The 23,413-nt window shown below is 36.0% G+C and overlaps 1 protein-coding gene across 1 annotated transcript in view; it reads right to left on the reverse strand.

Annotated features, from left to right (window-relative positions):
• Nucleotides 1-9,163: 9,163 nt before the first annotated feature.
• Nucleotides 9,164-23,413, reverse strand: part of SYDE2 (synapse defective Rho GTPase homolog 2) — a 46,836-nt gene continuing 32,586 nt past the window's right edge. The window contains 3 exon segments of the mRNA XM_027620193.2: nt 9,164-11,654; nt 17,250-17,481; nt 20,290-20,471. Of these exon segments, the coding sequence (XP_027475994.2) occupies nt 11,155-11,654; nt 17,250-17,481; nt 20,290-20,471 (914 nt within the window). The 3' untranslated portion in view covers nt 9,164-11,154.

Raw genomic sequence — 23,413 nt, forward strand, 5'->3', positions numbered from 1 at the left:
TTTTTTAATTATTGAGATTTGAGAGTTCTTTATATATTCTGGATATAAGTCTTTTACCAGATATATGCAAATATTTACTTTCAGTCTGTGGTTTATCTTCTCATTCTCTTAACAGTGTCTTTCAAAGGGCAGAAAAATTTTAATTTTGATGAAGTTCAATTAATCAATTTGTTTTTTTATAGATTATGTTTTTGTTGACTTAGCTAAGACATCTTTGCATAACCAAGGTTTTCTTCTAGAAGTTTTATACTTTTCGGTTTTACATTTAGATCTGTGATCCATTTCAAGTTGATTTTTACATATGGTATAAGGTATAGATCAACGTGTTCTTTTGGTTTCAGGGGGAGGGGGCTTGCATATAAATATCCAATTATTCCAGCACTATTTATTGAAAAGACTATCCTCTCCCCACTGGATTGCTGTTGTCAAAAATCAGTTGTGCATCAGAGAAAGACAAATATCATATGATTTCACTTATATGTGGAATCTAAAAAATCACAACAAACTAAGAAATAAATGATTCAAATACTGGGAACAAACTGGCAGTTACCAGAGGTGAGGTGGGTGGGCAGGAATGCGCACAACAGAAGACAGGGTTGGAGAGGTACAAACTTCTAGTTATAAAATAAATAAATCACGGAGATGTAGAGTACAGCATAGGAAATATAGTCAATAATATTGTAATAACATTGGTGACAGATGGTGACTATACTTACTGTGGTGAGTACTGAGTACTTGTCGAATCGGGGCACCTGGGTGGCTCAGTCGGTTAAGCATCTGCCTTCGGCTCAGGTCGTGATCCCAGGGTCCTGGGATCGAGCCCTACATCGGGCTCCCTGCTCAGTGGGGAGTCTGCTTCTCCCTCTGCCTGCCACTCCCCATTTCCCCTGCTTGTGCTCTTTCTCTCTCTCTGACAAATAAATAGATAAAATCTTAAAAAAAATTGTCAAACCAATATGTTGTACACCTGCAACTAAGATAATACTCCATTTCAATTATACATCAATAATAAATTTTTTAAAAAGTCAGTTGTCCATGTATGTAGGGCCTATTTCTGAACTCTATTATGTTCCATATCTATCCTGATACTAATACCATACTGTCTCGATGACTGTCACTTTAAAAGTCATCCTAAAATCAGATAGTATTGGTCTTCCATAGTCATTCTTTTTTTTTCAAGGTTGTTTTGGCCTTCGTATATATATTTATGCTAATTTACATATGCAGTTCTGACTTTTGTAAAATTTCCACTCGGTGATTTGCTAGACGTCCAATCCCACTGAGACTCAGGCCCTGTGTAAATGCACTGAGGATATAGCTGATAATGGCTTAAGTGATCCTGTGGTAGCTGAGGATGTAAGCAGTTGTGGCAAGTTCAGATGGCTAATAAAAAAGCTGACTGTCTTTGAGAAGCAACCATGACATGCAACTGTAACAACACCATCCAGGGAGCAGAGAGTTAACAGAAAGAACAGAGAGAAACCAAAGGAGTTCCTCTGATATTTTCTTATGCATATTCTTTATGAGGTTTAATAAACTCCTATTTTAAAATATATAAATAAAGCCTACCGTCATTAACACCCTAGCATTTTACTCAGATGATGAGCCTGCCTACTTCCAGGTGGAGAATACAGAACCGAATGGAAGGTAAGTTTTACTTATAGGCAGAGGAGGAGGCAGATTCTGTGGGGCACAGTGGGAAAAGGCAAGATTGGTTGGGGTATCTGAGGCTCAAGGCACCAGAACTGGCACATGACCACAGAGGCTAAAGGAGGAAATATTTTATCAAGAAAGGCAAGAACATGCCCAATTTTGGCCACTTTGTTGGTTAACAGGATGCCCAATGGCAGTAATTACCTGGAAAATCTTTGCATGTTGGTTTTGGCTGCCAGTACACACTTCCATTTCCTGCTCCATTTGATGAAGGGTACCAAAGTTCATCCTGTGACATTTAGTCACTACAGGAGGAAGCAATAGGAGGTAATTGTTAGGGGATAACATCCTGTACTTCTCATGTTTCCATAAAAAAGAGGGAACTTGACTTCTCAAGAGGAAGGAATATGGGAGGATCACTTCCAGCTTCTCTCTGACTCCCTCACTTAACTGTTCTCCAAGTCACAAAGACTGACTCATCTGACTGGTGAATTGAGCAAGACTTGAGCGTGCTTGCCTGGGAGGCTTCTGTGTTCTTACCTACAGAGCCAGCCTGTCTGTAGTATGCACTTTTTTTTCTTCTTTGTAGTGCTGACAGGCTGTACCCCTGCCAGGAAAGGCCTGTTTTTAACTAAATGTGCCAGTGACTGGGTAGGAATGATCAGATCACAGGGAATGTAGGAAGAAGCCTACTTGGCCATAGACCCTAGCCCTTTTCTTCAGCTTACCTTCATCAGTAGTAAATCTGGTATTTTGATCTCCATATGTCTGGCTCCTAGGTCTTGGTTCTAATTTTAGGAGGAAAAGATAGCTGTGCTGTTAGTCTCCTACCACACCTACATTAACATAGAGGGAACTTGGAGGAAGATAGGTTTGGTAGGAGAGGGTTAAAACTATAAAGGGAAACAAAATGAAAAAGATGGAACACTATATCAAAAACTTGATGTAATGTATGGTGATTAACATAACACAATAAAAAAAAAAAAAACTAATGACGTAACAAAAAAAAAGAAAAGAAAAAATATGGTCAGAGCCTTTGTTCTGAGAGGTCCCCAAACCTCAGGCTGCAAAGGTTGGGCTTTGGCCAGTGTGGAGTCTGTAACTCCAGAGCAGCTGGGGTTGACAACACAGGGCTCATGAGGAATGTGCCACACTTGGGACACAATCTCAGACAGGCTGCAGACAGACCCTTTCTCACCCTCCTCTCTCCATTGCCAGCTCAAGTGAGATTCAGGCAAGTCCGGATGTGGTGCTTTTGTCCCTTAAAAAGAGAACAGCCTGGTATCATCTATGTGTCCAACTTCCAATGCAGATTTGACCTTCCTTGTGCCCAATGTTTGTGAAAGGAAAAGGGGGAGGGATGGAAGCTATGTAACTCAGTATTTCCCTTAGTATGCATGCCAAGGTATACATTATGAATTTATTTTGTGTATAGAAAAAAAATATGGTCAACTTATTTATGACAAATGATACCAATTTTCCATTTATGGTGGTGATATAAAGTTGTACTCTAAAAATAAATTTAATTGAAAATAAAATTTTTTAGAGAAAATAAGTAAACAATATTACACATGGTATTTGAATATGGTAGAAATCGTGAAGGTTATCTGTGAATGAGAGAAGTCTGGGAAGCTAAAAGTTATGTGGAAAGGATCACAAGATACCCAAAATATGCATTATTTTTTAGAGGCTATTAATAGCAATGTTAGATCTTTCTAACTGTGATGAAATCTAGTATTTGTAGTGAATTCACATATTCTGTGACTCTTTTAGGAGTTAATTATAATCGCACAAAGTGCATCTCCAATTCTTTTTTTTTTTACTTCCAAAATGACACTTACTATGAAGTACTGAAGTCTGCGACTTACTTTAAAATGTACCAGAAATTAAGGCAGATAATGATGGATATCAAACTAATATAACAAAATGCTTACAATTATAGAATCTAGCTGGTAGATACATGGGTGTTCACTGTATAATATTCAACTTTTCTTTATATTTGAAAACGTAATGAAATGTCAGTGGAAAAAGATACTAACGTGCCTTCTTTTACATATAGTTTAGTTGACTTTACAGGTGAGTTTTGACATTGAGTACAGATCAAACATAGATTCATAACCTTGGACAGATGGCCCTTTATTCTCTGACATTTCTTATCAACCAGTTTAGAGGAGCTATTTTCACTTACCTAATGATTCAAATTTGCCCTTAGGTTAAAATGTGAGTTTTACAATGGCTGCAGGGGAAAGTTAGTCAAAAAAGAGACCCAAATGCTGGCAAACTGCATCCCTTTTCTTGAACAAAGGTCAAGAACAAGGGGTCGCTGTTCAATATCTGCAGCTATGAAAAAATGTGAGCTGCAGGCTTGCTGTCTCTAACTTTCACAAAAATGTCTTGAATGCAAGACTTTCCCTTTTCTTGATTTAATATTCACTGTATTTTTTAAAGTTGGAATTTTAAACTCTCCCTAGAGGAGTTTTTAGTCAAAGAAGTATGTAGAATGTTGAGGCTAACACCAAGTTTTCACTTCATAAATACCTCCAGTAAGCAAAACAACAACAACAAAAAGAAAGATTAACTCAAATGACTTAAAAACATGCCATGGGCCTTATCAAAGAGATAAGGATTAATTTAACCCCAACCCAGGGGCAATATCTAGGCATTTTTCTCCCTTGCTTAAAACAAACACTTGACATTGAGAAAGATTAAAAAATGTTAAATGTAGTGCCTGTTCCCCAAAGTGGTCTCTGCTACTCTTTCTAATAGGAGTTCTACTTGTAGGGTTCATTCAACTTTATGAAAATATTTTCTTTTAATAAAATGAAAAATAGGTTTTTCATTAGTGCACACTAAAATGAATCGGGACATTTTTTGCTCATGATTTCTGCAAAGAAATAAATGCCGCATTTTAACAAAAGCTCCCCAGAGACCTTCCTTTCTTATGGTGAGAGACACTTTTTATACACATATTATTTAAATAATTCTTTCCACTGAAACAATTGCTATTCTACGGAAAAAAAATACCCCAAATTTATGAACTCACTTTTTAAGTCAAGAATATTCCCAAGGCCATTCTAGTTCCAAAAGAAACACAAGTCATTAAAAAAAAAAAAAAAACGAGAGAAAGAGAGAACACTTTGTTAACTACAAAGAATTACTACTCAGGAGTAAATCTTTTTTTTTTTTTTAAGATTTTATCTATTTGTCAGTGAGAGAGAGAGAGAGAGAGAGAGAGAGCACAAGCAGGGGAAACATGGGGAGCAGCGGGCTCCCCACCCAGCAGGGAGCCTGATGCGGAACTCGATTCCAGGACCCTGGGATCAAGACCTGAGCCGAAGGCAGACACTTAAGCGACTGAGCCACCCAGGTGCCCCAGGAGTGAATATTTGAATAATTAGATAGACATTGCTTCTCTTGGTCCTTAGTCTTTTCCTGACAAAAAGATAACCATTCTCTGAGAATACCTTTACATTCATTCATTTATTAATAATTAACTGAGCAGGGGTGCCTGGGTGGCTCAGTCGTTAAGCGTCTGCCTTCGGCTTAGATCATGATCCCAGGGTCCTGGGCATCGAGTCCTGCATCCAGCTCCTGGCTCAGCGGGAAGCCTGCTTCTCCCTCTCCCTCCGCCCCTGCTTGTGTTCCCTCTCTCGCTGTGTCTCTCTCTGTCAAATAAATAAATAAAATTTTAAAAAAAATTAACTGAACATCTTCTATATTATAGTTCCTAGGCAGATGGCAGTGAAATAGATATATAAAGATGTGGATATACTTTTTTACATTTTTTTAAAAAGATTTATTTATTTTAGGGAGAGAGAGCGGGGGGCGGGGGGAGGTGTCAGAGTTTTAAGCAGACTCTGAGCTGAGAGTGCAGCCCAAGGTGGGGCTTGATCCCACAACCCTGAGATGGGGATCTGAGCTGAAACCAAGAGCTAGAGGCTAAACCGGCTGTGCCACCCAGGTGCCCCTTACAGTTTTTCTTCTTAAATTTGGTTTAAATGTAAACATTTTCTAGTTATAAATGTCCATCTTTTAATCAAATAGTACAGTCACTATTTGGTACTTGTTAGAAGAAACAGAAATCTCCGCCCTTTTCCTCCCCCAATTTTCAAAGCAGGTTACTAATTGGGTTTTCAGAGGTAGCCTCTGAAGTGGCATTTGAGCACAGAAGTGAAATGACTAAAAATAGCTACTCAAGGAAAGTCTGGATGAGGTGCATTCCACATAGAGGAAATGGCAAGTGCAGAGATCCTAGGACGGGAATGAAGTCCTCCTTGTTGCTAGAGCACAGGGAGCAAGAGCCTGAGGAAATGATACGATTTATTTTTCTTGAAGATCACTTTGGCTTCTGTGGATAGAATGGATTGTGTGTGTGGACAGAAGAGAGTGAGAGCAAAGAGGTGAAACAGGAAGAGATTGCAATGATGGTAGCTTGGTCTAGAGTGCAAGTAGTGACAAACCTATGTACACTGTTTCAGGATATATTGTAGTCAGAACTTTGATAGCTTGGGTAAGGGGGAATGAGAGAAAGACTCCAGTTTGGGGGTAATAGGGTGAGATGAAGACTAGGGAAGTGTTGTGAATATTTGTCACTGGCAGGATGCTTAGCATCCGAAGCCTCTTCTTAAATTCATAGAATTTACCATCGTGTAAATTCCAGAGAAAGGACTCTAGCTAATTGCTCCCTGACACCTGGAAGCTGGGGCAAAATATGATGCTTCTGTCAAGGACTCTGAATCAGGGATGATGCAGCGGAGCAGGGGTTTTATAACTAATTCCAGTGGTGTGCATGAGCTGTGTTTGGTGGCAGTACCCTAATCAGGCATAGCCTTGGTTACTCTCATTCTGATCACCTAGCCTTAGTTCTGCTTATTTTCCAAGTCTATTTCTCCAGCTTTCTCATTAAAAAGAAAAAAAATTGAGGTATGATTTATATAAAGAGCAAAAATCTTAAGTATGGAACTTGTTATGTAAATACCTGTGAAATTTCCACCTAGATCAAGATATAAAACGTTTTCAGCACCCTATATGTCTTCCCTCTGAAACATTATCATTATTATTTTTTAATGAATTCCATTTCTGCCTGAATTAACCAGTTTTTGGCTGAGTCAGACAGCAACCAAGAACTCTGATTTCTGGGCGCCTGGGTGGCTCAGTTGGTTAAGCGACTGCCTTCGGCTCAGGTCATGATCCTGGAGTCCCGGGATCGAGTCCCACATCGGGCTTCCTGCTTAGCAGGGAGTCTGCTTCTCCCTCTGACCCTCTTCCCTCTCGTGCTTTCTATCTCTCATTCTCTCTCTCAAACAAATAAATAAAATCTTTTTAAAAAATCTTAAAAAAAAAAGAACTCTGATTTCTGGCACTTCAATGTTTATCAAACATGAGCCTTACTGAATTAAAAATGAGCCTTGGACTGGGAAAAGAGCATTCTTCTTCATACCAAAGTCCTCAAGTCTGTAAGATTCAAAAAGAAACTTGCTATTATTAAACATAATACAATTTGATCACTTTCCAAGTACCTAAAAGTTGGTGTCTTTAAATTATAAAATCCTAAGCCTTAAAGTCCTTATGTCTGGAAACATTCTTTTCAGGAACCATACCACTATCCCAACCTGTTTCAAAGCCACACAATCTGAAGTTTTCCAGAGAGTTAGGATGTGAACTTGGCTTTATTTAAGTCTTCCCACCTTATTCTTGCAGTGACTACTGGCATCATTACCAAGTACAGAAGCATTAATACTTATAGTTAAAAGCACATTATAAGTATTTTGATAAATACTACATTGATAATAGCAACTTCCACTACAAGGAGCTCATTTAAAAAAATATAATGGAGTCACCTCAATCTCATTTGATGATAACTCCATCCTTCAGTTGCTCAGGCCTTACCCCTTCCTCTCACAGTCCACTGGCAGATTCTTTTGGCTCCTACTTCCAAAACATATCCAGAATACAATCAGTTCTCACCACCTCTATTGCTTCTTCCCTGGTCCAAACCACTATCTTTCTTGCCTGGATTACTGCAAAACTGGATGCAAGAAGATAATAGAGAAAAACCGTCACAGTTCTGAAGGGAAATGAGTTTGAATCTAGAACTGCAGGTCCAATCAAAATGAAATACAGGGAAAAAAATAAAGGCCTTGTCAGAAATGCAAGGACTCAAACCTTTCTCTCTCAAGCACCCTTCTTGTGGGGGGATGTGTGTGTGGGGGGTGTACAAGGGATGGAAAGAGGTGTGTGTGGTGGAGGGAACTATTTATATACTTCAGCAAACAACAAAAAACACCCCTATATTTTAGAAAGGTGAGATATAAAACAAAACAGAATATAGGAGTGCAAGGAAAACATATCCCAGGATGACAGCTAAAAAGCCACATTGTCCACTTTTGATTAAGTTAGTTAAAAAGCTTAGGATGATCTCAGGCTTATACTGAAGAAGATATTTTTCTCCTGTCAAAGAAATAAAAAGGCAAGAATGTACTTCATGAATCCCAGGATGAGAGCTAAAAGCACTCTGAACAAATCTGATAATTCAATAGCAAGATAAAAGAAAATAAAAATCTGCAAAAGCATGACCCAATTATGAAGCAAATAACACAAGGCATGATTTGGAGAAGTTGATGGCTATACAATAAAATAATCCATTTGACCTTTAGCTTGGAATATTCTGCTTAAATCAGCATAGACTTCAGGACATAGATTGGATATGTAGGAGACAAAACCACCTGGCTAACCTGTAAACGCTTTTGCATAATCCAGCGCATAATGGCTAGTTATTGGTTTGTAGTTTTTAGAATCAACATATAAAGGAAAAGACAAGTCAGATATAGTTCCCCCAAATAATATAATCTATTAATGTTGATTATATCAACTAATCGTGTAACTTAGAGAAATTAAGAGGTAAAGGGCAGTAATGGGCTGAAGGGAAGTATAGTGTTGGTCATCTCCACAATGGTAGCGAGCCAAGAGACACTGTTTAAAACAGATGGATCAAGAAACAAAGATTACTAAGAGTTATAAAGGACACTGAAAGAACAACTAAAAATATTAAATGGGGAGGAGGAATGGACATTCCTTATCATTCATACTTAAATGACAAATCAAGAAATAGCAGTAGTGAACCTGGACCCAGTGATGGAGGTAGTACTTACCCAAAGAATAAAAAGCAGCTGTTATCTCTGAGAAGGGGGACTGGTGTGAATGGCACACTTTTTATTCTCTATCCATCTGAATTGCTTGAAACTTTATTCAGGTACATGCACTAAATTAAAATTGTTTTTAATCCTAAGAAATACTGGGGCTGGTAGACTTAGAAGGGAATGACAGCCGACAGTCTTCTATTGCAGAAGAAGCAGGTATAAAAACTCAAAAAAGGTTTGAAGTTAAAGGTCATGTAAAATAAAGGCATAAACTTACTGAGCACTACTAAATACAGAAGAGTCAATAAAAGAGATTTGTAGTTAGGACTCAGTGATTTAGACAACACAGATGTTTAGTATTTTCTATTTAAGATGGCAGAGATTAAACTATTTCCATCCAAAATTATAAAACAAGATACTTCTGGCCTTTAAAGTATTTCAGATTCTAGATAATTCAATTCTGGACCAAAAAATATCATTACATCTATTTATGGATAACATTCGATTGTCCAATACTCTTAACACTTTTGTTTAAAAGAATGACATTAAAATAAGTAATCCTTAAAATCATTATGATAATTATAGCATGACACCAAGGTTATAATACTTTAATAAAACTTTTACGTTTCTGGAACAACTTATTCAATTCATACAATATACATGATATAGCAAACAAAAACTTTTTTTTTAAGATTTTATTTATTTTGACAGAGAGAAACGCAGCGAGAGAGGAAATACAAGCAGAGGGAGTGGGAGAGGGAGAAGCAGGCTTCCCGATGCTCGGGGCTCGATCCCAGGACCCTGGGATCATGACCTGAGCCGAAGGCAGATGCTTAACGACTGAGCCACCCAGGTGCCCCAAACAAAAAACATTTAAAGCACATTTCTTTTTACTGTTTACTCAATATATATCCCTGTCACATATTCTTTTGGTATTCTTCGGAATTGTTATACGAAGCTTTAAAAAATTAAATTTTCATATAAAAATAGTTATTTATCTGGTTTAACAACTGAGTTTTCAAATTAAATAACAAGGTGTTCTGTGTATCAATGTATATTACGTAGAAATAGTTAAATACTTCAATATTTAGAAAAACATCAAGAATTCCGTTTTCTAATGGCTGCTACATCTTTAAGTTGTTGATTCAAATTTTCTAATTTTAAAATTACATGTTCTGTGGGTATAAAAATTAAAAAAATACATTCCAATTTAATAAAAAAGTCTTCTAAATTTACATTTTTCAAACACTGCTGTGATTGACTATCTTAGCCAAAATAAGTTAATTTTTCAAAATCACTAACATGGAGTAGGTTGGCAAGATTTCTTTAGAAACAAATGAGGGTAATTATAAAGTCAATGTTATCAATGTACTACTACAAATAAATACGTTTTAAAGTATAATTACTTTGTTTTAAAAAGGAGAACATAAAAATGCATAGAACAGGTGAAGATTTTTTTTTTTAATGTAAATCACTAGTGCAGAAATCTGGGCTCTTAATCCCTTAAGAAATTAGAGGATTTCAATTTAAAAGATGATTTCTCACTAGGAATATTGTGACTTTCTGTGAATCAAAAAAAAGAAAGTCTATTATTTCTCTTCAGACACTTCTAGTGTTTTGTTCAAGTGTTTCTATGGAACTTCTTTAACTTAAATGTTCTTTCCCTGAAAAAGACATTTTAAGCTAATAATTTTGGCCTCACGACATATATGCTTTAAAGATACATGTGATTCTGCAGCCAATGCCTCCCCCATTCTAATATCTATCCATATATGCACTTATAAATAGACACATTTTCAGGATTATAAAAATATTTAATTTTTATAAGCTTAAATAATTACTGAATGTTAATACAGAATACATTAATATCTGTATAATTTTACTTTATTTATAAAAAGGTTTTTTATAGCAGCATTTGCATTGCAAATGAAATATGATCAAATGATGTTGCGGAGTATGTGGACTCACACTGCAAACCAGACAGAGCAGCTGCCACGTTCCTCTGTAAGAAACATCTGTTCCAGCTCCAAAAGAGCAGTACCTGTAATGTACAAAAACCATGAGGGGCTAATAACTTATCTGAACCTTATAAGTGCATTTAAAAGTTATCTCCATAGAATGGGCCATACTTGTTAAAAGATCCACAAGTCCAAGTTATCTTTGCCCCAAGAAAAATTTTCTAATGAAGATAAGTAAAAACTTAATGAATAGTGTTTTTAATTGAATCACATGAACTTACTAGAAATTAATGGAATTTTCAAGAGTAAAAAAATAAAACCATCACTGTGAGCGGTATAAGAAAGTGAGAAAGACTGATTTGAAATTTAAAACATTACAAAAAAGCAAATTAAAACTCTCAATCTCAAACACTCATATTAAGCTTGTTTTTGTTGAGTTCACGCTCCAGATTTCCAATCAAAGTATCAATGCTTTCCTGTAGGTCTTTAAGATTGACTTTTCGATCCACTGTAGACTCAATTGTCTGCATTGTCAAGTATGTCTGAAATGTGTAGTCTTTGGACATGGGTACTGGCTGTTCAATCATTATATCTGGTCCATACATTTTGCTACAATTTTCTCCATTTTCTCTATCTTCTGAGGGGACATCATCATAATCTACATCATTAAAATTTTCTTTTGTCTTTAAAAAGTAGTTTTCTCCACAACTGCTCCAGTCTCCTGCATAACGATTGCTAACTGGGCTGTCTAATCTGGTTTGCCTTGGTCTAAGTATTCTTGATGAATCAGTACCACTCAAATTTAACATGCAAGGTCGTTCTTTCTTCCTCCTCAAATAATTTAGAGAAGAATTCTGCTCTGGAAACAAGTTGTCTGTTGATTCTTTGACAGTTAAACGTTGCACTAGAAACAAACAATAAATTTGCTTAGTCATAGCCATCCAACTGGCCTTAAAAAAACAGAGCAAAGATAAGACGTTTAATAATCAACTACAAACATGCATTAAAACAAAAACATGCACACTATTAAAAAATAAAGCATTCCATAATTACTTTTTTCTATCACCAGAAATAATCAAGATTAGGGACAGAAGCTAGTAGAATGTTCAATGGTGCTAATTCATGCCATATCATAACATCCCCAAACAAATTTCTGATGTTGATTAACTTTCGGTGCAAGTTAATTATTATCTAGCTATAATTCAAAGAGTAGCTAAGCTGGTAGCTTCTTCTAAATTAAAAGCTACAGTAAAAAAGCAGGCAAGGCATGTTGGTGTACAAACAAAACAAAACCAAAAGTTCCTTCTTCTGCAAACGTCTAAATGAGGCAAAGGCATCTAAAGTGCTCACTCTAACCTTTGTGCGTTTTTTGCAATTCTATTAGCAGCAGTGTCATAATTTTTTTTTACTAAGCAGCCCAAATTTCACTTTGATAAAATGCACAAATACTAGACTTGACCACTTGTTACCTGAGTTTGATTACACAGCATTAGCTACTAATAGTCTTCATTTATTGCCTGAAAACAGTACAGATATTTTATTTTCCCATTCTGGTTAGGTATCTAATAATCTCAAGTAACATTCTTCATATTAATATTCATTTCTTCTAAGAGTATACATTGTGCTGGCCATACAGATTACTATGATATACACATCATGACAAACCAAGGCTTTACTGCTTACCTTTTTTGTGAATATTGGACAAAACATTTGTCTAAGGTTCCTTCTGTATATAAAAATGGACTTAAATGTTGAGGCATAGCTTTTAAAAACTGTCCATAATACCTTTCTCTTTCTGCCTGTTTAGTCTCCATTAATAAATGACTCTCCATTTATACTTTCTTTCACTACGATACATATTATCAGTGTGAATATATTATCAGTAGTAACACACCCACTTTTCACACTCCAGCATATAATGAATGCTTGTTTCCTACTGTAGAAAATAAGATAATTAAAAAGTAATACAAACATGTATATAGTTCTAGTTTTCCAGACTTACAATGATCTTAACAACACTTTTCAGATCACATAATTTTTTTTACTTAGATTTTATTAAAATACTTGATAACTATATATAGGTATGTTTTTAACATTTCCATTTGTCTGTATTTTTATTATGGTCAGTATATATAATTATGAACAGCTAAAATCTCTTGGTCAAAAATTTTCTGGAAAATAAAGGTCTGGTAGTTACTTTAAATTGGTCTTTAATAGCAATATTAATATAGAATGTCCCATGCCATTAATCGATGCAATTACGAGAATGAATATCTGAATTTTTTCCACTGTTTAATTATCAAATTCCTTTTTTCTGCTCTACCTGCTAATACCTACTAAGTCTCCTTGCCTTTCTCCCTCATTTTCTGTGCTATTCCTATTTTTAATGCTTAAGTGTAATGACTGTTTTCATTACAGGACTTTGCTAACTTTGAAATCATCTGGTTGTGGTCCAAGTAAAACTTTTTTTTTTTTTTTTAAGTAAGCTCTATGCTTGGCAACACGGTTAAACTCATAACCGCAAGAGTTGCATGTTTTACCAACTGAGCCAGCCAGGCACCCCAAAGTAAAACATTTCTGACTGTGGGTTGAGCTTATCTTGTTGTGTCCTGACATTCACCTGCAAAACCCAGATTTATTTTGTTGCCAATTACTTAAAGTTGTTTAACTAAATCCCTATTCAAACATGATTTTGTATATTTTCTTGGAAAATATTTAAGAAAGCAATTATAGAATTTTATATCTTTTCGACTAAAAATTCAATTTGTGAAAAATCAACTTCACTGACTTTTAAACTACTGATGGTGGACTTGTTTCCTATAAAAAATGCAGAGAAAATGGCTAATTTTAACCCCAAAAGGGAAAGTTCTGGTTTTCCCAGCACTATGACTGGCCAACTCCAACAGAATAAAATTTAAAATGCAATCTGTTTGTTGAAATGTTTCAAAATGTAATGTTCGTACTAAGAAACTTAATTTTCTTATCTTGTTCTACCGATAGATTTATATTTTAATCACCACTTTATTAGCCTTTTATATATAGTATCATTGCCTTATTTACAGAATATATCAAGTGCCTAGTTAATGCCAAGCACTGTCTTAGAACTTGGGGGCATAGGTAAGCAAAATATTATCCCTGACCTCATAGGCTTAGTCTAGTGAGAAAAATGAAACAAAAAGAAATAAGAAAAAAATTATAGCTTTTCCCCAAAAAACCTGCCCCAAATTTACTCATCATAGAAAATGTGATACAGCAAACAGCTGGTCTAGGAGTTACACTCTCTCTAAAGCTATTTCCCCATCTGTAAAGAGAAAGTAAATTTCAATATTCTTCTTAAAAACAGCAAAAACCATTTTTAAAAAGCAACAATTTTGAAAAAATCCAATACATAAAAAAGATGAAAAGAAGACTATTTTGATCAAAAGGGAAGTGTGTTGACATTTTGTTCCCTCACCCGTTGCCAATCTGGCTCCAAAGCTGCTTCCAAAGAACCTTAGGGCTTGGCAGAGGACAATCTGAAATGCCACCGGCAGGATGATTTTTACCTTCCAGTTCCAATAAGCTAGGATTCTAACTGATCACTTTGCAGATACGATTTTTCAAATGGAAAGCCTTAAAGCAAATTTTATCATTGCCCCAAATTAAAAAACAAACAAATAATAATACAAAAATTAAAGTAAAAAAAGAAGGTGGTGGCGGGAAGGGTGGGAACCAAGTCTTTTTACCTCCGGAGTAGGGGAAATTCCACAAAAAGAAAAATAAGTAAGATATGCATACAGCAAGGAGGGTCAAACCCTTCTACCTGATGCACAGAGACGAGCATTCACCCAAGTTCATATGCTATGGCCCGTTCTCCGTATCACTACCAATTTTCTCAGGCATGGTAACCGCACTGCTTCTGCTTGATGTCTGCCTTTCCTTGAATCCAAAAGCAAATGATTTAGAGGGCCAAATTAACTGGTATTTATTTTCCCTATCTTTCTGCCCTTTATCTGAGGTACTATACCTAAAGAAAAATACAGGTTATTAGAAAAGGGGGCAGGTTTTTTCTTTCTTTCTTTTTTTTTTTTAATTGAAGTACAGCTGACATATGGCTGGATCACTTTGAGGTGTAAACAGAGTGAATCAACAACGCTCCACATTACACAGTGCTCACCACAATAGGCGTAGGGACCCTCTGTCACCAACATTATTACAACAATGTTGACTATGTTCCCTATGCTGTCCTTTTTACCTCCTGGACTTGATTTGATTCGATAACTGGAAGTCTGTATCTCTTAGTCCTCTCAACCTATTTCACTCCTCCCTCCACCCACCTCCTCTCTGGCAACCACCAGTTTGTTCTCTTGTACTTATGAGTGTATTTCCAGCTTTTGTTTTGGTTCGTTTGGTTTTTTAGCTTCCATATGTAAGTAAAATTATATGGTATTTGTCTTTGACTTACTTCACTTGACATGATAACCTCTTGGTCCATCCATGTTGTTGTGAATGGCAAGATCTCCTTTTTTTAAATAGCTGAGTAATATTCCATAGTGTGTGTGTGTGTGTGTGTGTGTGTGTGTGTTTCACATCTTCTTTATCCTTTCATCTACTGATGGGCACTTAGGCTGCTTCTACATCTTGGCTACTATAAAGCTGCAATAAGCACAGGGGTGCATATATCTTTTCAAATTCGTGTGTTCATTTTCTTTGGGTAAGTACCCCACAGTAGAATTACTGGATTGTATGCTATTTCTAGTTTTTTGAGGATCCTCCATACTGTTTTCCATAGTGGCTACACCGTTTACATTCCCACCAACACTGCACAAGGCTTCTCTTTTTCCCACATCCTCACCAATGCTTGTTATTTCTTATCTTTTTAGTATTAGTCATTCTGACAGGTATGAAGTGATCTATCACTGTGATTTTGATTTGTATTTCCCTGATGATCTGTGATGGTGAGCATCTTTTCATGTGTCTGTTGGCCATCTGGATGTCTTCTTTGGAAAAATGTCTATTCAGGTCCTCTGGGGCAGTTATTTTTAAATAACATTAACCTCTGATACAGAATTAATAATAAAGAAATCAGGTACTGATACTAAACTCCGGGTAAGCAAGTTTTCATTTGTGATTAGCATGATTAAGATGGTTCCTTTCCCAATTCCTGATGCTTATGAGAATTAAAGCAGTTGTAGGAAAAACTATAGGAGACACACATTTAAAACTTTAACCTGAGAGCTCCCTTATGTTGGGTACCAAATGCAGAAATCAAACCAATTATCAGAGCGTCTTGATTCAGGATTTTTAAATAATTAATAATATATACCAATTCAATTAAAATATAAATTGGAAATGGTTTTTAAGCCTGTGTTTGAAAGAAAGCAAAAATTTTAACTTTATAAATTTAAAAGTTGAAATTTTTTTATTCACTTTCTATAATTAATTAGATGTATTTTAAAAGACTAAATCAAGCATTTCTTTGTACTTTGGTCTATCCTCATATGTATCCTTAAAAGAGTAACAAAGAGCTAACTTTATGCAAAACACTTTGCTCAATGCCTTAGATGCTTTGTCTACAGAATTTTCACAACAACCCTGAGGTAGGCACTATTTATAGAGAAGCATACTGAGGCTTAGGGGAATTAAATATGTGCCTGGGCCACAATCCGGATCCAAATCCAAGACTGACTCCAGGGCCCAAGCACTTTTACCACTCTGTGCTACACAAAGCCCCTAAGTATTTTCATGTTTGGTATTATGCAGGGTGGGGAAGGGGAATGGGAGTTACTACAGGATAAGAAAATTTTGAAACTTAAATACAGCATCCTATATAGAACATCTAGTTAAATAGATATTCCTTTTAGCTCTGAAACTATGTAAGAGAGATATTAGGAAAATAACTGTCAGCTTTTTGTTATTGACTGGAACAAGCGATAGATAAGTAAGATGGAAAGATCAAAGATGATTGTCAAGTTAAGCCTGGATAATTTGAAGAACAACCATGAATACAGTAAAGATGTCAGGAAGAAGAACTGAATGAAGGCGAAAAATGAATTCTACTTCATACCATTTGAACTAAAAATGAGAAGGGTAAAGAAATTAGTATTTACAGATTACCTATTAAGTGACAAGAGCTGTGCTGAGCACCTTACAAACATAAACTTTTTATTTAATTCTCCTATAAATTCTATAAACATATTATTAAATCCATACGATAAAAGATGATATTGAGGCTCTAAGATGTTAAAGAACTTGCCCAAGATCAGACTGCTAATAAGTAACACAACCAGGATACAAATCCAGATCTGACCAAAATGGGTACATTGATTTATATGTCTACAATATTATCAGCAAAAGCAAAAAATTTAAATGGAGAAATTTAAAGGTATCAATTCATAACTCTTTGAAAAAGCAAAATCTAGAAAAGATTTTCTTGAATCATATATGGGCATATTTAATGATTAGCTAATTCAAACACCCTATCATTGAAAGAGAAAAATATTTCCATAGAATCATTTACCTGGCCAGAGTTGAAGTAAGTAATGAAGAACTTCAATATGTTTTTTAAAATCCAAAGCACTTGCAAGTTCCTCTGAATCAGTAAAGACTCTGTTGTTATGGGTGGAAGTCTCTTGCCTCTGACTTAATAATACTGGTCCAAAGCACACGGCCAAATTCTGGCAAGTCATCTTATTCACTTCATGATAAGAAGCCACCAATTTCAAATGATCCAGCAACATCTTTAGGGTTGCCTAAATTAAATTAAATTAAATTTCACTTAATAGAGTTATACACAGGGGCAAATTCAAGGACACAATTTATAGCAGAAAATACAGAGAGGCATCCTGTCACTTTTTAAAAAGTTGTTTCAAAGATTTGGTTCTAAGTTGGATATTTGGAACTTTGAAACATATTTTCTTATAAAAACATTACATAGGACCCTTAGGTTCCGATGACATAATTTGATCCATTAAATGGTTAAAATATATACTCTTTATAAAAGGCTCATGAATGCATTGCAAATTTTTTATAAATTAATTAATTATATATAAAATATTAATTATAAATTAATAAAACTGGAGTCCCTGTGAAAATATACATCAACATTTTCCTCTCTTTCCTCCTCTAAAATGACAACCGCAAAGGCTGTGATGGTAAGTAAGAGTGTTCATCTTTAAGCACAGATAAATCCTGTAGTCATAAATAGGGGACTGCCATCCTTAAATCTAGGAAGCTAACAATTTCAAACATGACCCAGTCTTTCATGATTCAGATTAGGAAAAAGGCCAATGCACTTAACTAATAAATACTTCAAGTAGACAAATGATGAAAAGTATGGCTAGAAATAACAGAAAAATTTGTTGAAAAAGAATACTTTTTAATACTTGAAGGAACTAATAAGGGGAGTTTGCTCAAGAAGTAGAAGGTTACTTAGGTTCAAGCAATTATGGAAAAAAATGTTTCTGAAGTACTGGCATATGATCATTTAACAAATAAAATGAGTATATAATTTCTTCTTTATAATTAAAGAAATGAATGACAAATAAAACTGTAATTCTAAAAATTGAAAAAAATCAAAGTGACATATTTCTAGAGCCAAAAGTGACAACTGGATTCAGTGATCAGAAGGTCATTAGAAACCTTGGCAAAAACAAGTCTAGAGAGGCGGGGTGGGAAGCCAGATTACCATGTGTTGAGTAGTCAAGTGTGGTGAAGAAGTAAGGACAGCCGAAATAAACATTCCTTCAATGTTTGGCTGTGAAAGAAAGGAATGAAGAGAGAAGGAAAGCCAGAGACTATAATTGATATTTTGAAATAAAAAAATCAAATATATGAATCATAAAAACAATGTAAATAATAAGTATCTGTCCCTTTTCTCCATTCACTATGCATTTTCCTAACATAACTGGGACCCTACATTCATTGACATCTTAAGGCTAGTTTCAGCATATTGTGCTGTGAACCCCCCCCCACACACCTCCGATTAAATACCTTAGGTTTAATCTCAATTGCAAGCCAAGAAATACAACTTAAAATAAAAAAATATTTTTTCGTCTACAATGTAAGATGAGCTAAAAAATGTAATTGTTGTGTCCTTCTTGAAAAGTAACATGAAAATGTATTAAGAACCTTTAAATGTTTACATCATTTAAATCAACAATTCCACTCTGAGATTTTATTCTAAATACGTAATTCTAACTGAAAAGAAATCTCTGCATACAAATATATACAAATAGGTTCAAAACCTAAATATTACACAAAAGAGAATAGTGACAAATTATGTCAAGTTCACTCAATGGAATATTATGAAGCCTTTTTAGAAAGGACGCCAATTGTATGAGCTTTAGGGCCTGAAAGGCCTAAATTCAGATAACAGACTACAACACTCATAAAAAGCTACATAATTTGGATAAGTGTTTAAATACCTGGATACTCATTTCTTCACTGATAAGTAAAATGACACAATTTTACCTTCTATCAAAGAAAGAATATCTCTATCCCTTCACCCCACCCTTCTGCTGCTGCCTACTCTTCGTAGCTGTTCCCCTCTTCCCACCCAAAGGAGTAGTAATTGCTAATCTAATTGGAGTGAGCACAGGATGTTCAGAAGACTATAGTAAACTGGCGAATGAAGTTCTGGGGCTTAACATTTCTATATGTTCGGGCGCCTGGGTGGCTCAGTCGGTTAAGCGTCTGCCTTCGGCTGAGGTCGTGATCCCAGGGTCCCAGGCTCAAGCCCCAAGTTTGGCTCCCTGCTAAGCAGGGAGTCTGCTTCTCTCTCTCCCTCTGCCCCTTCCCCACCTTGTGCTCTCTCCCTCTCTCTCTCAAATAGATAAAATGTTTTTTAAAAAATTTCTATATATGCCCTTTCTACCGTCACATGATAAAAAATATAGGTAAAGTTGGTCTCATCTGGACAAGCCCGGCCCTATCACCCTTATTCTCCCTTTTGTTCTAAGGAACAACAGCTAGTTAGGCTAAGACTGTTCTGCAGACCCAGCTATCCTACTATCTGCTCTGCAGGCATGCCTGAAGATACTGATCTCAAGATTTAGACTGTGAGGAGGCGGCAAATGGAAAGAAGCAAGAAGGAAAGAAATGGTGGTGGTGAGGGTTGCTTAAGTCTTGAGGCTAAGGCACATACACTGAAACAGTTACCATATTTTTTAAATACTAAAAGGAAATAAACTAATATGTTAATTGTTGCCTTTGGATATTGATAATTGCAATTTTCCATTCTTTTTTATATCTTCCCAATTTTTCTATAATAAACATGTACTATTTTAATAATAAGATAATCATACTTTTAAAAAAATGTACGGGAAGTACCTGTGCCTAAACTAAAATTATACACAGAAAAGATAAAATTCTTATCTAGATTTATTCTGTTTAAGAAGCAGTTTTTAAATGTATGCTGTTTAAGGAGACTTTAGTAAAGGCAGAGCTTAAACTCGTAGTGCCACAAATACGAAATACCTGTAAAATTATTTGTAGCTCTGGAGCTAAGTATATATTCATTAGCCGGCTTTTAGGGAAAAAGGTATACCACATATGTTTACCTTCTCAACATCAGGAAGACAATCAAGCAGGTCAACAGTGTCCTTAGAGTCACTCGGGTCATTCTCACATCCTCTTGATGACATTTTCAAAGGATTTTTTGCCATTGCGTCTAATACAGCCTCATAAAGCTGCTTTGTTATCAGGGGAGAAGGAAGTTCTCTTAGATAGTCCTTAAGAACGCCTTTTGAAAACAAAAACAGAGAGATAGCAATTGGTCTTCAGAACAAAATTTAAAAACTGTGAATTTTTTTAAAGTATTGTTATAGCCAACCTTTAATATCCTGAAGATAATAAAAACAACAACAAAGACCTATTAGAACAAAACACTAGCATTTTTTAATCTTATAAATTGCCTCAGTAATTGACTTCTTGTTTTGAAAGCATGCTAAAAATGCACACACATAATTTCCAATGATCATACATATTAGGTTTGTTATTCATAAAGTAAGCAATTCATGGTACATATACTCTATTGATTCTGGCCCTCCTTAAATACATGTGAAACAAAAGTTGAGAAAACAAGGCACACTAATATTAATTATAAATTATTCCAATTACATGAATCTTGATTTTCTAGACTTTTGAAAGTTAAAGAATACAATGGCCATGTACAGCATGGTGACTATAATTAATAATACTGTATTGTATATTTAGAAGTTGCTAAGAGAGTAGACCTTGTTTTGTCTTGTTTGCTTATTTACTGATGAGAAACAGAGTATTCTTCCTTACATTGCTTTGTAGATTTTGGGTGTTGTATCCAAAGAGAAGGCTGGATCAAAATATCTGTTTGAATAAACTGGAATCACATCTTCCTGCTATGCCATAAGATTTTTAAAAGTGGGGTACATCACAGTATTCCAAAGTATGGATGTTCCAGAATTTTATCTAGGCAGTCACTACAGATGGAATACTTGGGTTGTTTCTAATCTTTTGTTATTCCAAAACATGCTACAATGAATAGCCTTGCACATTATTACTTGTATGTATGCAGATATGTCTATAGGATAAACTCTCAAAACAAGATCACTAAATCAAAAATGCACTTGTGATTTCGAGGGGAAAGGAGGGGTAAGGATGTTTCCTAGGTTTGGAGCTTGAGCATCTAGGTGGATAGCAGTGCTATACTTTAAAAAGGGGTGAATAGGGGATAGAAAGGAGTTTCATTTTGAATATATTCAGCATAAAGTATCTATGGGACATTCAAGGTTGCTGGATATAAACATCCGAGGCTCAGGAAAGAGATGGCTGGAGGCCCTGAGAATGATCAACTTAAAAATGCTTAAAGATGATAACAGAGCTTAGGAATAGCTGAGATGATCAGGGAAGCAAATGATGTGAGAAGGCCCTGAAGAACACCAGCCTTTAAGGGGTTTTCAGGAAGAGGACTTTCCAAAGGGGACTAAAGAAGTACGGGTGGTAAGAGGTGCGGATGGGCTAAGGGGAGGCTGGCGAGTACGCCGCCAAGGAAGTCAAGAAAAGAATGTTTCAAGAAAGGGTTTGCGGTATCAACTGATAGCCAATAATAAGGTTAGATAAGAACCATGTTAAATACTACGGAGCACAGTGTTTCTCAAACTGGGCTGCACACTGAAATAACCTGAAGAACTTAAAAAAAAAAAAAATACATTCCAGAGCCCCATACCAGCCCTACTAAATCATAATCCCCAGGGGTCAGGGCTCATGTCCTTGTATTTTTAACAAATTCCTGTTGTGATTCTAAGGTTGCGGTTTTTGTAACTAGGTATAAGAAACATGAGATAATTTACATCAAGGATCAAAAAATGTCCACCAGACAAAGAAGTCAGCTACCTTGGTAAGCACAGCTTCAGGGGAATAAAGGACACAGAAGTCAGGTTGCATTTGGTTAGGAAGTAAATGGATGTTAAAGAAATAGAGAAAAAGAAAGAAAGATAGGAAATCTGCTCCAGAAATCTGGCTTTGAGAGAAGGTGATAACCACAGATGAGTGGGAAGGGGAGAAGCAGGATCAAAGCAGGGATTTTTTTTTTTTTTAAGATGAAAGAGACTTGAACATTTAAATGCTAATATAAAGAAGATATTAAAATGGCTTTCAAGGTCCAAGAGAGAGGAATAAGTTGAGCAAAATCCCCAAAGAGGAAAGAAGAAGAGACTCCTGAGAACACATGAAGGAATTAAAACGAATCCAAAATGTGAAGAAGATAATTTCTACACTCTTACAGAAAAGGCAGTGGAAAAGTGGAAAGGATGTATGCCAAAGAAGGCCTGTCGGCAGGTTGGGTGACACGTAGAGGAGGTTCCTCTCTGATGGCTTCTATCTCCTCCATGAAGTTAGGAGGCAGGGTCATCTACTAGGAGTGACGCGGGTAAAGTGAGATTTGAGGAGTGAGAAAATATTAAACAGACACTCTGGAGAATGAGAGAAGGGGGGTTGGAGAGATAAGAACACATATTCATTAGCAGACACCACTGAAAGCCCAGTTAATTCTGAAGTCCATGGATTTATACTAGTATCAAGATATACCCTTGTGTGATTTTTTTCTAGTAGCGATCATTAACTCAGATACAGGCTAGAAAAAGAGACCAGTTGTTCCAGACAACACGGAGTAATGCGGACCAGATTTAACTTCCTGCCTGAAACAACTGGCAACACCAGATAAAATATCTAGAAACAAAACAGAACAGAACAAAACAAAACAAAACTATGTTCAACACATTAGACATCAGGCAACGAAGGATATCCCTAAGGGATGGAAAACTAATGAAGTGTGCCCATAAATGCCTCCGCTTGCTGCCTGAAAGCCTTTCGAGGTCACAGTGAGGAGGTGCAAATACAGGTAGCTAGTAGGTCTAGCTAAGTTGAGGAGAGGAATCTAGAAGTCTAAGGAGATCCAAGCAGCTAGAGCTTGAAGGACAGTATTAGAGAGTAGACAGCTGTCCAGAAAAAAGGCTGGATACTTCCAAATCCCCCTGAGTTTCTATCTGAGTACTGATCAGCATGTGCAGGTGAGGAAACTAACCAAAGCTGGAGAAATACCTGCCCCAAAAGATTAGAGGGAACAATTTCAGAAGCTTACACTGGCAGGCAGTAATTCCTGTCCTAAGCAACCACAGTGGAAAAACTTCGTAACTCATGAGATTTGGG

This window comes from Zalophus californianus, chromosome 4 (genome assembly GCF_009762305.2).
Source record: "Zalophus californianus isolate mZalCal1 chromosome 4, mZalCal1.pri.v2, whole genome shotgun sequence".
NCBI classification, from domain to species: Eukaryota; Metazoa; Chordata; class Mammalia; order Carnivora; family Otariidae; genus Zalophus; species Zalophus californianus.